The sequence below is a fragment of the Scleropages formosus genome, chromosome 21, assembly GCF_900964775.1.
Source record: "Scleropages formosus chromosome 21, fSclFor1.1, whole genome shotgun sequence".
Taxonomy (NCBI): domain Eukaryota; kingdom Metazoa; phylum Chordata; class Actinopteri; order Osteoglossiformes; family Osteoglossidae; genus Scleropages; species Scleropages formosus.
This window is the reverse complement of record NC_041826.1, coordinates 18,244,576-18,263,124: the sequence shown is the minus strand read 5'-3', so window position 1 is coordinate 18,263,124 and position 18,549 is coordinate 18,244,576. Positions and strand designations below refer to the sequence as shown.

Sequence of the window (18,549 nt, the reverse complement as noted above, 5' to 3'; positions counted from 1 at the left end):
CAGATAAAATTAGAAATAGATGACTAAAATATTGATGAAGATTTGAGCTTAAAACTTATTTCAAAAGGTCCCGTTCTTAAGTGTGCATACTGAAGTGTTTTTATTTCTACTTGGAAAATGGACTTCTGGGAAAGGAGAAATGCATGAAAGAGTTAGAAGGGAATCAGATACGTGGATACCGAGGGGGGGGGGGGGGGGGGGGCAGAGAGGCCCCCTGCTGGCCCTCAAATAAAACACTTGATCAAAAATATTGCATTCATACAATTTACAGTAGCTGTTCTTACCAGTGCAGGCTGTCACTGCCACTGTTTTTTTTCATATGGGTTCTTTTTACTGTGGTGGCTTGAAACAATGTGGGACAGGAGTAGTAGCACTGAGTTCACCTGCAGTGGACATCCTATTAATGCATTAGGACGTTAAGGGCTATATTAATTCAGGACAAGAGTGAAACTGTGACTGGTGCTTTTCTTCAAAACCACTTACAATGTTAAGCCATGTTACCCACTTATACAACGGTAATTTTACTGGAGCAATTCAGGGTAAATACCTTGCTCAAGGGTACTACAACAGGAGGTGAGACTCTGAGAACCTGTGGCCTTTGGGTCCAAAGGCAGCAGCTCTAACGCTACCAGCTGTCTTTTACGTATACATAGCCTGTGTGTGTGTGTGTGTGTGTGTTTTTGGGGGTTTTCTGCATGCAAGTGTATGCTAGAAGCAAGGTGGCTACTGGACTGCCTGCCCCATTCCCCTGTTGTGTGGGAAGTGTGTTGGCACCGCTGTGGGGCACAAAAACACATCTGCCTGTTTTCTTTTGTTGACTTCACATTGTTTTCCACTTTATTGAAATAAATGGTTCCTAACTGCAGTGAAACGTGAAAAAGAAAGCTTTTGCACTTTTCCTTATGTAAAAAGTCGATTAATGTTTAAAAAGGCATTTTGTTTTTGTGGGGCAACATCATGATGACTGTTTCAAAAATCTCCCTTCAAGGCATAGGAAAAGAGAAAATGCACATACCCCTCCTGGCACCCTGGTTAGTGTTGCGTTAGGACGGAGGAGGGGTTTGTGTACCCTCACTTGTGCTCCTGCAGACGTAGGTTTTGGTCAGGCAGAGCAATACACAAAGACACATGGCAGTGCTTTGCTGAACTGCTGCGTGATGCGGTGCGAACGTGACACGCTGCCGTATTTACGGAGGTGACGTGAGCTTTTAGTAAATAGCAGGGGGCAATCAAAGGTACCGCATCATGTGTCATGAGACGAATGTCCTTAGTCCTTTGAGCCCGTGTTGCTCGCACGCTTTGTGACACTTGTGCACGCCTGGAAGCTCCTGTATTTGTGTGAGTACGCCTCTCCTTGTGTGTGCATATGAGCGCCTACTTGTGTGTGTTTGAGGTACTGTTCATGTCAGTCTTTTTTCAGTAGTCTTTTTGCCCATGCTCCCTCTGTATGCAGTGGGATCGTCGGGTCACGGCACCAGGTAAGCTGCTCGCCAGATGCGCGCCGCATAATGATCAAAGGAGCAACTCGGAGATGGTCACCAGGGTGGAAGACAGCTGTTCCCAAGCAAATATGGAAAGCTTGGAGAAGTTCCTTGCTTTCTGTCTGAGCCTCCTTGATCAGAGAGCAGCTGGGCAGAGGTTTACATCCAGAGCAAACTCTCACTAATACTGCATGAACATTCTAGGCAGTATTTTTTTCCTTAGCTTTTTGTGAAGTGTTTATCTGTCTGGAGCTTTTGACTGTGGTGACTTAATGTTCTATTTTCAGCGAAGCTCTCAGGTTTAAGCGTGACAATGATTTCTTCAGTCTGAAGGAGCAAACCGGAGCTGCAAACTCACAGTCCATATTGACGCTCTGCTCATGTCAAAGGGGAAGAAAGGAGTTGATGATGCATGCAGTGTTGTGTTGCTAACTCCTGCAGCGGGGTAGGGGGGCTACCCTGAGTAAGTGAGATATGGACCGTGCCAAAGCACCCGCACCTCCTTCCAGCACTACAGCCCACTTCTGCAGACAGTTTGACAACTGCATGGCAGCTGGCTCATCAGTACCCAGTGAGCCAGGCTGCTCAAACTTGGAAGTGTCAGGGAGAGAAATGACTAACTTTCAAAGTGCTGTGACCCACTTCCATGTCCAGCTGGGCTGTACAGAATACATCCACACCGAAGCAGAATTACACGGTTGGTGTAATTAAGAAACTGGGTGAACGAATTTTGCAGGTGTCCCACATGCTGAGCAGCACGGAGGCTGTGTGCGCAGATAAAAGAAATGAGAGAAACTGATGAATTCCCACCAAGTCCCGCCACAGACCTTCAAATGTGTTACAGAGGAGACCCACGGGATTCTGGGAGCGAGCTTCAGTCCAGCACAGACCTTGTACTCTGTCCGGTGTCCCGCTGGGAGAGAGTACACTGCAAACCTGACACGATCGATGGTGCATCTTTTGCCCTTGTCATAATCCTAAGTTAGCTTTGCTGGGCTTTGAATGAAACGCTTCTGTAGCTGTTTCTCTTTGTTTCACTCTGAAGTTTGCGTGTCATTGACTTATTGATAAGTCTTACCGTACACATCTACACTATGGCTAAACAGAGTGACTTTAATGGTTTATGAAGTGGCTCACATATTCATGACATTCATGCTCAGGAGTCATAGGTGCCCTTTGGATGAAGTATCATTTATTTTAATTGTTCAGGATATCTCATCATAAAGATTCAAATGGGAAGTGTAAATATTTCTGCACTGACTTGTCAAATAACACATGAAGGAAATTTTTTTTTTTTTTAAAGAAAAAAGCAACGGTGCAGTCAGTGTTAAGTAGATTTTAGTTATTTTTGCATGCCACTGTCACTTATTCTCTGATTTCAGTGTGGCATTTGCTCAAAACAGGTTTAAAGAGGAAAGTTTGTAACTAGTTCTCTGATTCTGCTGGTCTTACCCTTGGACCTTAGACAAAAGTGATGATGTGGATGGACCTCCATGGTTCTATTACATGGCAAGTCATGATGTTGATGTCTGCTGGTGCTGAGAAGCTCATCTCAGACTGACTGTGAGATGAAACAAGTGACTGGGAAAGCCTTTAATCTGAATTACACCGGTTGAAGGCGCTTGGCTAAATTGTTAGTTTCTGTGAATTTTTTTTTTAATAAAAAAAACTTTTGTTGAACAAAATAGAAAGGAAATAACTAATAGAGAATAAAAGTAGAATAGATACTGAATAGATAAAATGACATTTGCGTTTTGCCCAGCTGCAATGCCCTAAGGGCTGTTTAGAGCTTAACATGGCGGCTCTTGCTCCGTCATGTCTCTTTGGGAATTCTGTCGGTGTTTCCTGCACGTAGCTTATGCGCTGCGGGTGTGTGGGGACAGCAGCGGAATGGTACTGCCAGCCAGAAGTGTAACTGTTTTTAGCTCGTGAAATCCTTGCACATGTCTTTGTTTGGATCTCAAGTGCAGGGTTTGCAAGAATTACATTCCAGATTCACCAAGCTTGTCCAACATGACGATAAAGTGCTGAGCCCATGAGTTCTACGAAGGAGACCCTGCATTGATAATGGCACTAGAGCTGTGCCCTGTAGCTTGCATCATGGGCCTGTTTCTCGGAGCTTGTTATTCGCCGGTTTTGAGCCAAAATTCTTTAGCAGCAGAGCTCTGTTACTGTGACTTTGCCAGGAAGGGGCAGGACTTACATCGATATGGGGAGGGTCATCTTGACCAGCCACTGTATGCATAGCTGTCTCTACTGTGCACTGATGTGTCACTTGTGGTTATCAAATAGCCATTGCCCAACGATGGCTGACAACCATTAACTGAGTGAGAACTGATTTAGATGAGTGTGTGTGTGAGTTTGAGAGACAGGGGCAGCCTTTAGCTAACAATAGATAGCAGAAAAGCACATATTATAATGCAAAGGAGACTGAGACTGACAGAGAAGTATGCAGCAGACCAGTACCGCAAGCACGATAACGACCTGTAGCAATGATAATATCATACAAGGAGTACAGAAATGATAGGATGACTATTATGAATTGTTGTCTTATTGATTAATGAGGGATTTTAGCCATTACTACTAATATTAGGATGGATCTGGCAATAATTAAATTCCATTGATTTCTGTGAAGTGATTTGTTTTAGAATTGATTTTTCTCTTTTTCTGTGTGGCTGAGTAATGAATTTGTTGTTGTCATTGTTTTCAGAGCTTCCATACGGCTGGGAGAAGATTGATGACCCCATATATGGCAGCTACTATGTTGAGTAAGTTTTGCACTCTTGTATAAATAGCCGTTTCTCTCCCAGTTTATCGCTATTAATCGCAGCATCTCTTCTGGTTTGCTGTTCGGTGGGCCAGTAGATGCCGTGTCTATTTTTATTTTCTGTTGGAGGGGAGGGAGCGCCATCACTCTTGCCGAGGGAATAAAAAGTGTGCCTCTTTCTTGTGTAGCCATCTTTCTTCACTAATGCAATGATTTCAGAGAGGTGTGCCTATTTTTAGCGAAGCTGGGGAATATTGCCGGCCAGCCGCAGCCCAGGATGCGACACAGTTTGGCTTTGCTCCAGTTGTAGAGTACTGGCCCCTTGTCCTTGCAATGCCTAACCCCATTATTCCACCAGCGTACGTTGTGCCCCTCTTGCCCCCCCATTCACATCCTGGAGCAAGTCTTATCTTACTGTATAGAAATTTGAATGTGTAGGGTTTGCATAAACAGGCATAGGCTCGTCCAGGGCTGCTGTTGAATTATTTTCTCATTAAAAGCATATCTGGTGGATGCCCTCCTATTTCACACTCATAAATCATCTGTAATTATTGGCTGCTGCAAATCCAAATTAAATTAAATAACTGACCACTGATATTTAAGCAGTAACTCAAGAACTGTGTTTAAGCAGTAGCTCAAGGATCTTTTTTTTTTTTTAAAAAAAAAAACCATCTGTGAAAGTCGGTGCACAATTAATTATACTGCTGGTTAGCTGAATGGAGAGTTTCTGAAGTATGGAGTCATTCCATTGAGCTTGGCTGAGACCATGGACTCGTGCTGCTAGTTCTGTTCCTGTCTGGGTTCACGTTGTGAGATTTCAGAGGTCTTTGTCGTGACACCTGTGTTTGATCATGGCACTCAGAAACGGTGTGGCGTGTTCCGCTGCCCAGCAATCCCTTCCAACCTCCCTGTTACGTCCAATCACAGCCACATAAACCGAAGGACACAGTTCGAGAACCCTGTCCTGGAGGCGAAGCGACGGCTCCAGCAGCAGCAGATGCAAAACCAAGGCCTGTCTTCACTGCCTCTCCCGGCCGTCTACCGAGGTACCTTCGTCCCCAGGCCGCACCAAATGCACCTGCACCGGGTTGGAATGTTGAGGCACGAGAACTTTACCCACCTTCACTTTCATATGCAGCCTCTCCAACCTTTCACACCTATCTATGACTCCTAGAGTTTATAATACCGTTCTCATCTTCGGAAGTGTGTGCGCGTGTCTGTGCATGCTTGTGCCAAATCGACTAAATATGTGAGGCTTGCATACCGCACACAGCACCCAGGTAATAGGTGCTGGATGTGGAAACTTCGGTCACAGTACACAGGTTCTCCGTTTCTAATGGTATCAGGCAGTGAGAGGGGGGCTTTGGAGTGAAACCCAGGGAGCGTGTGGGGAGTGAAAGAAAGACCGCATGTTTGTTCCAGTCCTCACTTTGCTTAACTAACACATGGACCATTGCCGTTAGCCAGTGAGCAAGGATCTCTCTCCTTTTTGACACTGCTGCAAGCCCGTCAGTGAGGGTTTCTCTCCTTTGTGACAGTCGAGGAGGGCTCCTCCTCATCAACATTACCTAGGCCCAAACTGGCTCAGTTGGGCCCCGCCCCCGAACGTTCCCGCAGCCTCACCGACCTGTCCGAGTTTCCTGACGGCAGGGCAGGAGTTTTCGGCTTGCATGGTACGTCCTCCACGAGACACAAGCCCCCCCCAGTGGAGTGGAGGGATAAGTACTCATAGCATTAGATTCCTTGACATGCCTCCCCTACCCACTCAGCCTGTATGTTGTCATTTTCTTTCTGTCAGCAGAGGGTTGTTCCTTTGCCTGCTGTTTCAGTTACGCATGCTCACGTGTAGCAGAAATTGTTTCTGTCGCAAATGCACCTTTACCGATATCTGACCGTCTTCGACGCTGCGCACCTCAAATGAAAAAGCTACAGATATAACAGATGAGTTGTTCAGTGCCATCGGTACTGGACTGATAACCAAAGGGCTGAAACAGACAGGGATTGAGAGATGGACAACATTGCTCAGATGAGAATCCTATCTGTCCAAAGGTCAGTTGACAGCTGATAAATTTCAATTTCTAGTTTGATTCCGAAGTCGAATTACAAGCAAAGCGCCCTTTCTTTTTGAAATGGTCTTAACTGTAGTAAAGTCTACCCTGAGTGAGTTCAGAGTTGCCTCTCCAATGGGACACACAGCTGCGGAGTGTTAGATATCACGCCTGCTTTTTCACCCTGGGTGAACTCAAATGCCACGCTGCTGTTATGTATGCTAATTTATAATTGATTTTTTTTTTTTTTTTTTGCTTCTGCCTCAGGTGTGCTCAGTTGGAACAAACAGAAATCAGCGGAGAACATTTTTTTTAAGATGTGGTTTCAGAAAAAAGGTTTGGGTAAACCTGGGACTAAAGCAAAAAAAAAAAAAAAAAAAACCACATGCACCACCTCCCTGCCCTTCCTGTGTCTAAGTGTTTGACTTTTCTCTTATGTTTTCTGTCTCATTTGATTGAGAGACTTTTTTGGAGCTTTGCTGTGATGCCTCTGTAGCTGCGGCTCCATCCTGCCATCTGAGACAACAACGCTCCTTTTCAGTTGAATTAAAGCTGCTTCCGCCCCACACGCTCTGACTAGCTTCCTTCCTTCTGGAGCCCACTAACCACTTGTGTGTGCACCTTCCCTCACAGAGAAGCCCCTGTTCACGCGAGACCCCACCCAGCTGAAGGGTACCTTCCTGTCCACCACCCTGCAGAAGAGCAACATGGGCTTTGGCTTCACCATTATCGGGGGGGACGAGCCAGACGAATTCCTGCAGGTGAAGAGTGTCATTCCAGATGGCCCAGCTGCGCAGGATGGAAAGATGGACACAGGTAATGAATGCTGTGTCAGGTGGGCACAGTTAACACTGCACTAGGTAAACACAGGCAACATTGGCCCAGGTAGTTACACATAACTCTAGGCAGCTTCTTGCCAACATTTGTGTTGATGTCCTTGCTCAGTTTGTCAATTCCAGATACAAAATGGTGTTGGAGGTTGAATGATTTAAGTAATTATTCTTGGGATGTTGAAGCCCAGCTTGAAAATGACATGTTGAGTTCTTTCAAGACGTCAAGGTTACAAGTAACACCTGCAGCACTTTGGTGTCTCTTGCAGGCCACGCAGTCTGTGCTGTTGTTGCAGTGATTAACACCATTTCTCCTCGGGGCAATCACTCTGTAAACGCTTCCCAATTGGAGTGGCTCTTGGCCTGTCTCCGTATTTTGATGTGCTTGCCAAGGTCACTCTGGGCCCAGCACGCACATACTTGAGTATGTGTTTGTGTGTCTATCTTCTCGTGTTCTGGTGTCATCTGCAAGGCTGTATTCACACATTTACCACTGTGCTAGTCAGTGAGCATGATGATGCCCGATTGGGCATTCAGGGAAAAGGGGCCAGGGCGTTGCATCACTGACGCAGGCAGAAATTCTGAAACATTCAGCAAGGAGTGCACCAAGAGACCTATTCGACAAAACAAAACGTTGCTTGTACTATATTCACAGAAGTGCACACATCCTGGTCTCACAGCTTCTGTTGCTTGAACCAAAGGCAAGGTGGTTTCCACTGAGGCCACACCAGCATGCTGGGCTGTTTCATCCTTGACAACCTTGAGTGAAAGAGCTTTTGTTTTAGATCATTGGATGTCAGGTAGAGCTAAGTACAGCCTGCATTTTAAACTTCTTCAAGATGCAGCATATATTCAATATTAATAATTTTAGGAAGGACTTAGTCATGACAGAACATTTAATTTTCTGGACTTTAAAGTCCACCCCTCCCCCAAGCTTTTAGTGTCTCCAGTTTCCTGAAGAGCCTGGCCTTTCAGTGAGGAGTGACCCTGCAGGAGCAATGTGTATGACTTTTCATTTACTTATAGTAAGACTAAGCAAGAGATTTTCCTCTTACATTGGAAAGCTGAGTGGGCACGGTGGATGGCTGTCCACTCACTCTAGCTTTATACCCTTTTGCCTCTGTTTATATGTTTGTCTCAGTTTATCTTGATGATTACGTTGTTAGCTTTATCCAGTGTGCTGGTAGTGACATACTACAAATAAACTGAAGAGCTGGGGGTCCCCAAAGAGATGTTAGACAACCACTCTGCTTCAGTAGAGCCATTGAGAAGTTAGAGCGATCGTTGTTTTCTGAGAGTGCGTGAGGGGTATTGATCTGGACACGAAGGCTGAAGGCAATTGTCTACAGTATTTATAGAGATTAATCAATGTTCCTAAGCACTAAACCAGCAATAAAAACTGTGTTGCTCCTGTCAGTTTTGGCCTACTGCTTGTTTTCTGTACAGGGGTACTTTCATTAGTGCATTTGCAATCCCATTGCTTTATCTCGATCAGCAAAGAACTTTGCGGGGCTGAATTTACATTAATGCTGCTCTCATTTTGTTCCTGTACTAGACCTGCAACACCACCAGTAAAATTCTCCCCAAAGTCTGTTTTATGGTTTAAATGGAAGTTGTGGAGAAAATTACTTCTCTGCCTATGATGTACGTAGGCCTTTGGAGGAACACTGTGCAGCTCACTGCTGTCAGAATGATTGCTTACATTCCATTTGCTTGTTGAGAGAACTTTCTCCAGACACTTTATTCACTGAAATAGCCAAAGTCTGGCTACTATCTGTTAAACTTTTGGGATGTTTAGAAATACTCTAATGGGTTTTTAGCCTACTGCATCCTTCTCAGTCTACCTAATTTAGCTGGAGGGAAGAAGTAATGTACCGTATGCAATTAGATTGGAAAGAAATGTACTTTTCATAGAGGGAAAGGGCTTATTTTCACTTAATCCTGACTAAGGTTTTATTTTTAGGCTATTATGTTCTGTTGAGGGAAAATAAGACTGATTATGATGGATACATTCTAGTGTGCCAGTCGCTGACACTCACGAATTTCTGTATGTTTTAATTTCTCGTGTTCCACTTCCTTACAACATTGTCCCTCAACTGTCTTTCTTCCGTAACACAACAATCAGTTCATGTTCACGGCTGTGATAAATCTCCTGTGGTTTTTGCTCCAGGTGACGTGATTGTTTACATCAATGATGTCTGCGTGTTGGGAACCACCCATGCTGATGTGGTCAAGCTGTTCCAATCAGTACCCATTGGCCAGAGTGTTACACTTGTGCTGTGCCGCGGGTACCCCTTGCCCTATGACCCTGAGGACCCTGCTAGCAGCGTGCTCTCCCCCATGGGACTCATGGAACGCCCTTTGATGGTGAATGGAAGAAGCAGCTATGACAGCTACATGGAGTACATCTCGCGGACGGCACGCTTCATGCAGGAGCACCCTGACCAACTGTCTTCTCTGCAACAGCAGCATCCTCCACAGGCACATCCTGGCGACACCCACCTGGATGCCCCTCTTGAGGATAACATCTCCATGGCATCATCAGGTGCTGCCCCACCTGAGCTGCTCACCATCACCATGGTGAAGGGGGCTGATGGGTTTGGGTTCACCATTGCGGATAGCAGCACTGGGCAGCGCGTCAAACAAGTATTGGAGCCTCAGGGCTGCCCAGGGCTCCAGGAAGGGGACCTCATTGTGGAGATCAACCAGCAGTCTGCCCAGGGCCTCAGCCACACCCAGGTTGTGGAGCTGCTCAAAGAGTGTCCTGTGGGGGCCGAGGCCACCCTTTTCATACAGCGTGGAGGAACAGGTAAGCAGTTCCCCTTTGCTGGTTACATGACATATGTCCTGCTGGCCCAGGTGAGTCCATTCCAAGTACCTGTGAAGGTTTGTCTCCATCTTGAGACCCAGTAACCACAGCGACCCATCATACAGTCCCAGCCCAGTACATTCACTGAGTTTAAGTTGGACACAGTTACCCAGAGTATGTCCATTGCATAAAGTGCTCAGGTCACTTAATAGAAAGCCCATTTGGAACTTAGTGTGTGTTGATTCAGAGCTGGGGGTTCTTGCTGAAGGGTTCTGAGGAACATGATGATTGACTGATGAGTTCTCCTGACCTGTATTGCCTTGCCTCTGATGAAAGTGAGGGCTTATTCTGGCAGTCGGATATTTTCTTAAGTATTAGCGTAACTTTGCCTTTTCCTGTGGCAACCCGGTGTTTGTAATAGCAAAGAAACACTGATGGAGTCTGACACTTTCCAAAGAGCTCCAGGTTGTGTACATTTGGTCGGTTTCTACTGGTTTCACCTGCAAAACGTACAAATTCTGGACTTGATATTGCTGATTCTTATGGAAAGTTTGCTTTTCATCTTGTTCTATAAATAGTTGCAAGGATTTAGATTGCCACTCAGAAGAGCTGCTTTAGTTCTTTCAGTGAGATCGACAGCTGGTAGCATAGTGCTTAGAGCTGCTGCCTTTGGAGCCAAAGGTTACAGGTTCGATTCCCACCTCCGAATGTAGTTCCTTTGAGCAAGTTACCCTAAATTACTCCAGTAAAATTACCCAGCTGCATACATGGGTAACCAATTGTAAAATAGCTTAACATTGTAAGTTGCTTTGGAGAAAAGCGTCATCTAAATGAGTAAATGAGATAAAATACATATTAATGATAAGTAAGCATTAGTGCTTATGAAGACAATAGTTTTGCATCTTAAGCATTCCAGTGCTCGTGAGGATAAAATCCAGTGATGTCACAGAGGCCCATTCTCTCACATATAATTGCTCCTTGAATGATGTGCTTATTATACATCATCATGTATAGATGCTGCGCTCTGGCAGGTGACAAAACACCGTTCACCTGATTCCATTGCATTTCTGTCATCAAAAGACTTCATTGCACAGCACCTCTGCAGCCAGCTTCATGTAGTGTGGGCTGTCCATAGTTCTGCACTGAAGTACATATTGTGTGTTTTGTTGTGTACGTTATAACTCGAGCGGAATATCTGTTCTTTTTGATCTCGGTACTGATTTGTAATGGTTGTAGCTGGAAGTATGCATGTGAGGTCCATGGCATTTTTTTACTGTAAAAGTAAGGGGGTTTTTTTTTGTTTTTTTGCGACCAGGCAGAAGACTTCACCTCTGCAGGGTCTGACATTGTTTAGCAGTGCAAACCCATTCACTTAACTGCACACACATCAGTGTGGATACATCTGTCTGAGGTGTAAAGGTTAATGACATGGCACAAACACTCGCTGAGCTTCCTGCAGTTAAGGGGTGAAATTTAATCCTGCTGTCGTGACAGTAGTGCAGTATAAGCTGGTGTTAGTGTATAGTGTTTCAGTCTGTGGGGCTAAATAACTTATCTTCGAAAGGATGGCATATATTCTTCTCTCAACGAAACTGGTAGACCTGTCTGTCAAAGAGGGTTGATATGATCCCTTCAACCACACACCCTTGAAACGGTCAGAGCCAAACTCTAAGATCATATATATATGCACACGCTATGTGACATGAGCTAGCAATGTCTGGCTCTCAGAAATGATGTAATAACTCTGCTTGTTACATTATAATGAATTGGAGAACGCTCGGGCGTAGCAGGTCATGCGCTTTCTGTTCAACTAAACTAGAGAAAAGTAAATAGCAAAAAAGATTAACAGCCTTTACTGCACATTAGTCAAAAGTGTTATCACGGTTACTCACTGTATCCTGCACCGCAGTCAGTACAATGTGTCACCAGCATAAAAGCATGTGGAAGCAGAGGTGTTAAACCAACTGAAGAGCCAATTTTCTCAAATTTGTCAAAATTAGTGAAACGTAATCGTGAAGGGACCAGTGGACACTTGTGCATGAAACGGGAGCTGTTTGACGGAATGGAATGTGATCGAGTCCCTTGGTGTACGCAGAACAGATTTGAGCTCCTTCAAGGTGCCATGGAGGAAATCCCAAAAAAGTACACAAGATGACTCCGTGACAAGGTGTTAATATGGAATCAGAAAAAGGACAAGGAATTGGCTCCCGGCCAGGCTGAGAAGCAGGGGGTGTGCACAACCTCCACTCACGTGTTAAGGGGTGTCCACCAGAGGAGAACTGTCAGGATGTGGGCTAAGGCCTGGCACTTGAGAGACAAATACCGTCACAGCCTTGCGAGCAGCAAGCTGCTTTCAATTGAGTCGTATTAGCTCAAATTGTGCTGCAATCGGCTCTACCGTTGCTCCCAGAGAATCTGGATAGTGTGCATTTCTGCCTCAGCTGACAAACCTAGATGCAAAGTCAGAACGTAACACAATTAAACCTATTTCAAGCGTGCTGCAGGCTGAAAGCAGATGTGTAGTGAGCCCTGCTCTGCCGACAAGGTATCATCATCATCTAGATGGCCATAATAGCAAGTTGATCTGCAATAACAAGGAATCATCATCATTGGACCCTTTCGTTTAGAAATGTGCCATTTGTACAACTCCTCATGTGTCCTACGAAAGCACTGGTCTCAATATTTATGCCCAGGGGACACACTTGGCACCTGTCTTTCGGTCGTATTGTTAGGGCGTGCAGCGCAGCATGGTGGGACTCTTGGAGATAGGAAGTGAGCGACTCCGGCTCTTCGTTGGAGCCGCAGCCTTTGTCTGCCGCACACAGTGACTGTCACCCTGACCTACGCTCTGTTGCCATTGTGCAATAACTGTAATTCAGTAGAAATTCAACTTCCTGTTGCTCTTAATGAGTATTCTTTTCACCTTAGAGAACAACTTGTGTCACATTGTGATTGAGGAGGGTGGACTTGCAGAGAAAGGCTGTAGGTTTAACCTGGCCAGTGGCCCTTTTCTTGTGAGTGAGAGAAAAGTGCTTGTGTACCTTATTCATCAGTTAGTTACAGCAAATTATACTGTCAGATAACTGTAAAGTGTTAAAATTCAAAGCTGACAAACCATGTGCGCTCTCTTCGTGGCGTTGTACACGAGTGTCTGCAGAGGAGTTAAATAATGTAATATTGTCTCTTACCTGTCACTTACCTGCTGGTTGTCATGTAGTGTGAGACAAGCAAATGAAGCTTCACATTTAGGCTCATTATTCAGATTCTGTGGTGCTAAACAGCTGAGGTAATCATTTGTAGAACCCTCTAGACCGCTCTATCACTTTTTATTCATGGTAAATCCCACTGGACGCTACTGGGTGGGCATGTGTAGTGACGTGGAGTCCCCTTGTCTGAAAGAAGTTTGACGGCTTATTAAAGCCCCATCCTCCCTGGCCTCGCGGCACTTTCATGGCTCTTCTATTGCATGTTTCCATGACAACCATCCCTGATAGTCAGTGCCGGAGATGACAGATTATCGCAGGCTGTGCTGCCAAGCCGTGATAGTCTCCGTCCTAGCCAAGTGCATCATTAAATGTGAGCGGAAAGTCTTATCTCGGGGAGCCATTGTCAGGTGTGAATGCAAGGGGCTTTTATTTCTACGTCCTATTCTTCCTTAAGCTTCATCTCTGAGCTTCCTCTCCTTCCCCCATGCTAGTTCCCTCTGGTTTATTTCTGCGTCACCACTCTCATCAGGGTCCAGTGACTCAGATTTGTTGTCACAGTTGCGCCTTCCTATTTCACACGTGATCCTTTAGACAGGTGATACAGTGGACCATCTCAACACTACGAGATCATGTTGCAAACCTCAAACAGTCTCCGTCGAATCCAGTTTAAGTCTTGCTTCTTTGGGTTTGCGTCTGTATTCAAGAGACTTGCCTCCCACCAGCAGATTGAGTTTACTTTCTTTATGTAATATTGGGATGGTCCAGTTCTTCAGCCAATATTGCCAGAGGGATACTGTGTTCCATTTGATGCAGTCCGTGATGTGTGGGCCTGTGCGCCCCCCCAGTGGAACCCACATGTGTCCCAGCACACTCTTATCCAGACAGGAACTCAAGTAGGCAGCTGAGGCACTGTGGTAAACGGAGATTAGGAAGGGAAGTCGTCCATTACCAAAACAAGCGGTGAATTATTTGTGATCACTTTGAGACAACAATTACAACAAGGGTATAATATTTTCCATCCCTCAAGTATATGGATGACTCCTAGGTTATTCCTCCAGACAAACAGCAGTTCCATTTCTCGTCAGGGCTAATTAGTGCACACTTAGCAGATATATCTGAACCATTAACTTTCTGCCTGATAATTGTGGACCGATGAGTTCTTTGGCAGTAATTGGTTCTATATGATACAGAAGCTTTGACAGCATCATTGCAACATGCATGCTTTTGTATGCATGTGAGCTTCATTGTATTTCCACACCGATGCAGTTTCTCTCAGTGAGAATGATTTGTCTTATGGTAAGATGATGGTGTGCAGTGCAGTTTTATTGCAAGCTGGACCTGGCCTCGCATCACTTGTTCCAGCCTGCATGGATTTTTGGCACTGTGCCTTTCATGAGGACAGGACTACAGATGATTATCCTGGAGAGACAGAGCGGGTGCTGGAACCAGCAAACTGCCGGAGCGAATGTGAGGATTAGTCACTGCAGCGCGAGACAGGGGCCGACATTCATGGGCTAGGAGCGACGCTTACAGGAACGGGCATTGCTCCAGTCTGCCGCTGCATACCCGCCATTCCTGGCAGAACCACGAATGAGGCACCACTAAACGGAGTTCTGTATGCTGGAGCCAGCAGAGGGCTGCGTAACTTGCATCACACTGAGGCAGGGAGGCTCGGAACTAGGAGGTGTTTGGGCACTCTGCGCAACACCAAAGCAGGGAGGCAGGTACCTAGGAATGGACTGGATGCCTCACAATGCACTGAGTCAGTGATGCATGGATGCAGAGGGTAATGAAGGGTCTGCTGTTTGTGAGGCTCTCTATGTATGTCTAAGGATGATGTAGCCATGGTTACAGTGGAAGTTTTGTAAGGAGGATGCAGGGGCACCCTGTGGTGGAGGTAATGTCACCACAAGCCTGAAGTGGTGCTTAACCCTGGAAGAGTAAATTGAAATTCCAGCTGTGTAAATGGGTAGTACTTGTAATAAACATTTCCTGTGAGCTGCCTGAGCATATTGATGGGCATTGTAATACTCAGAAGCATAATGTGGGGCATATCAGTGGGCTCAGTTCTAATGCAGTCATTACACAGCTTTTAAGAATTACTCTTATAGCCACTAAGTATGAATGAGTATTGGAAGTGATCGTCTGTGAATTAATGCTGCTGCAGCGGAGGTTTGAAATGATTATGCAGCAGTTGGATTTCTTCAAAACCAGGCAGCCTTCGCTCACAGCCTATATTCACAGGATATAAGAGTTACGTCCTCCCATTAATTCTCTATATTACTCAAATCACTTTGAAATACTGAACGTTGGTGCTCTACTCAATAGGTCACGATATCTCATTTCCCACTTGCTAGGAATTTCATGCGCTAGTGGACTGAGTGGATTTAAATGGATGTCATTGCTTTAGCATCACTGCTAACAGGAGAAGCGGAATCCCCAAGCTACCTCAGCTGTCATGGTCACAGGGCAGCCTGCCACTAACTATGGAACAGAGTGCATCAATATTTGCTCACTTTCTAGGGGAGATGCAGTTTTTTTCAGCTGATGCATTCTGCCTTTTACAAATCTGTGTGGTTAAGAGCCTTGGTCAGCGATACAGTATCATTGCATCATCTTGGGAGTTGAATCAACATTTAGACCGCAGCTGTGTGGGATAAAACACTTCTCATTTAACATCCATGTAAAGTGAAAGAAGCACAGATGCACATATACCAAGAGTCACATACAGTATAGAAACTGGAACAGTTTAAGTCAAGCTGTACGATTCGCTTATTGCCACTCAGTCCACTCTGGGAAGAAACTCTTTTTGCTGATTGACATTTGGCATATGGCATGCATGTTAAAAATGGAATTTTGAGTTCTGTGACTGAGGAGGAAATTGTGTCAACGGGCAGAGCAGCTTCAGGAGAGAGGGTTGCTTCAGAGACCACTGGCTTGCAAAGGGAACAGCTGAGCAGCTGTGCTCAGGCAGTCCGTTGTCGACCTGTGTATGATTAATGCATCGGTGTGAATGTTGGGAACCCTGGACGATTCGATTAGCCGGTGCTATGGGAGGTGGAGCTGGAGAACCTTGGCAGACGGAATAATGAGACGACCTGGACGAGAACGCGACTAGCAGACATTAATAGACAGTGTGCAATTTCACAGTGCTTAGGCTGCTGGGAAATTTTGATTTGAAGCAAGATTCTCCATTTCCTAATCTCTCCTTATGTATTTCTGTTGGTGAACAGAGAAGATGCATGAACACATCCCATTTTTTATGGTTGTGCTTCTCTGCTGATGCATTAGCAATCATTAGTGCACAATGTAATGTGTGCATAGTATCACATTTATGTGAACAATACAGTTACGTAATACAAAATTTGTGCTTATGTTTTGACAACATTCTGAGAGTGAAAAGTAGTCAATTATTTTCCGTAGTATGCCCTCAGTGTCACAGAAATGTACAGGTTGAGGCATTTTCAGAGTAAACTTCTACAACATTAGGAAGAGCAGCTTCTTTTTTTTTTTTTTTTTTTTTTTTTACTTTTTTGCATTTCTCCATCCTGTTCTTATTTAAGTCCTGCTGCAGTAGCAATGATAAGACGTTTTCATTACCACTTCTGCACTCTTGATTGGTTTTGGAGGGTGATGCCCTGCTGGTGTGCCTGCCCCTCTCCACAGAAAGCAGTGTCCTTCACCTGGGACCAAAAGTGTGACGAGGCATTTGGGAACAGATTGGTGATGGCGGCAGGCTGTTTCGGCACCACCTACAGTGCTAGGGTCCACAGCTCTTTCCAACATCCGCAATGCTTTTTGTTGTCAAAAGCAGCACCCACTGAGGCCACAGCAGAGCTCAGCAGGTGTGTAGCAGCCTCAGTTTGACAGGGGTTATGGGTTAGTTTCCACCAGCTTTTAAGTTCTGTGATATAGTTTCTCAGTTTAGAGTTCCACAGACTAAGTACAGTGGAATCAGAGTATTGCTAGCTGAACTGTGTCAGATACTAAAAACTAAAGTCTCAGTCCTTGATTCTGCTGCCATTGTGCAGTTTTCCAAGTTCATCTTGAAGTCCAACACTAAAGAGAAGCATGGGAAAAAGTTTGTGAGATGTATCACTTGTTTTTCTGTAACCATAGTTTTTTGTCTAAAAACAGATGCGGGATATTGCTGGCTTTATGTCTGAACTGTTCTCTGTAGCTGATTTGGTATATGAGTGACAAAGCAAATATTACAAATTAATGTGTCGTGATGTGTTTAAATATGTTGTAGCATTTTATAGCTGAACATTCATTCTTCTCAGATACAACACAGGACAGAATAATCACTTCTCATTCAGGGAGCTGTATTTTCAAGCTGTGTGCAGGTCTGTCATTTTACTCATCATAAGCCTCATGGATAGGTCATCTCTCTCTGGGAAGCAGCAGCAATATCAAACCCAGATTCATGTTTAAATAAACCATCTTCTCATCCCCAGCTTTGCAGATTGACTTTGAAATACCCTGATCTTCACTCACTTCAGGGTTCGCTTTTCGAGGTTGAGTGAAAGATATGCCATTTCTGTTACTACTGCTGACCTCGGTATGGATAAGAATACATATTGTAATGTATCTCTAGGTCCTCGGTCCTCAGTCATCCAGGGTTCAGCTTTAAAGTGAATATGATTTGATAACGCCAAAAAAATTAAAATCTTATTAGGGGAGGGAGCTGGTGGGACACCATACGAGGATTAGTTTTACCATGTTAAATTAAGTAGTGTATTCGTATTCCTATTTTTATTTTCTAAAGGTATGAAGTCAGTTAGGTGTCTTTGTTGGATTTCTATGTTGAATAAATACAGAGAACAAAATATGTCCCTGGTTGTACCTCTCTAGTATCTTGAACACATGCTGTCATTGTCTCACACTGCAGTGCAAGTGGTCCTCCAGCACCATGGATAGCGCACACCAACACACTGGCTCCCAAGGTTCTCTAGTACCATGGAGAGCCACCATCATTACTGCTACCACACACTTTGTGGCTGCAGTGGTCTGTCAATACCATGGAGAGGTTCAGTCTGTGGCACATATCGCAATACCAAAGGTGTAAATGTTCATGCACCATAACTTTGTGATCATGCCCGGATAAGCCTTTACACAGCTGCTGCTCCTATATTGTTCGTAAATGTTTGTGTATCTCAAAAAAAAAAAAAAATTTCAGAAGGTAATCAGGAATCGTCTATTGAGTTTTATGCAGCTACTCATGCAATGAACATTGGTGCATGTAATAGAAAGAAACAAATTATCTTAATCACACATCTGCAACTATGTGTCTCTTTCTCCTTATGTATTGCACAAATTGTATTCTCGGAGATGTACGTCACTTTGGAGAAAAGCATCTGCTAAATGAATAAATGTGAATATAAATGTACCATAACAGCTCATGAGGC

The 18,549-nt window shown here is 44.7% G+C and overlaps 1 protein-coding gene across 13 annotated transcripts in view; it reads left to right on the top strand.

Moving 5' to 3' along the window:
- The window catches only part of magi2a (membrane associated guanylate kinase, WW and PDZ domain containing 2a), a 132,270-nt gene that overhangs the window by 88,735 nt on the left and 24,986 nt on the right, over positions 1-18,549 (top strand). For 10 of the 13 annotated variants that reach the window (XM_029247210.1, XM_029247207.1, XM_029247206.1 and 7 more), the window contains 5 exons: positions 4,192-4,249; positions 5,176-5,294; positions 5,787-5,921; positions 6,930-7,112; positions 9,297-9,935. In XM_029247210.1, the coding sequence (XP_029103043.1) occupies positions 4,192-4,249; positions 5,176-5,294; positions 5,787-5,921; positions 6,930-7,112; positions 9,297-9,935 (1,134 nt within the window). The remainder of the gene's footprint in view (positions 1-4,191; positions 4,250-5,175; positions 5,295-5,786; positions 5,922-6,929; positions 7,113-9,296; positions 9,936-18,549) is intronic. The other 3 variants (XM_029247209.1, XM_029247208.1, XM_029247217.1) reach the window with 1 other exon arrangement.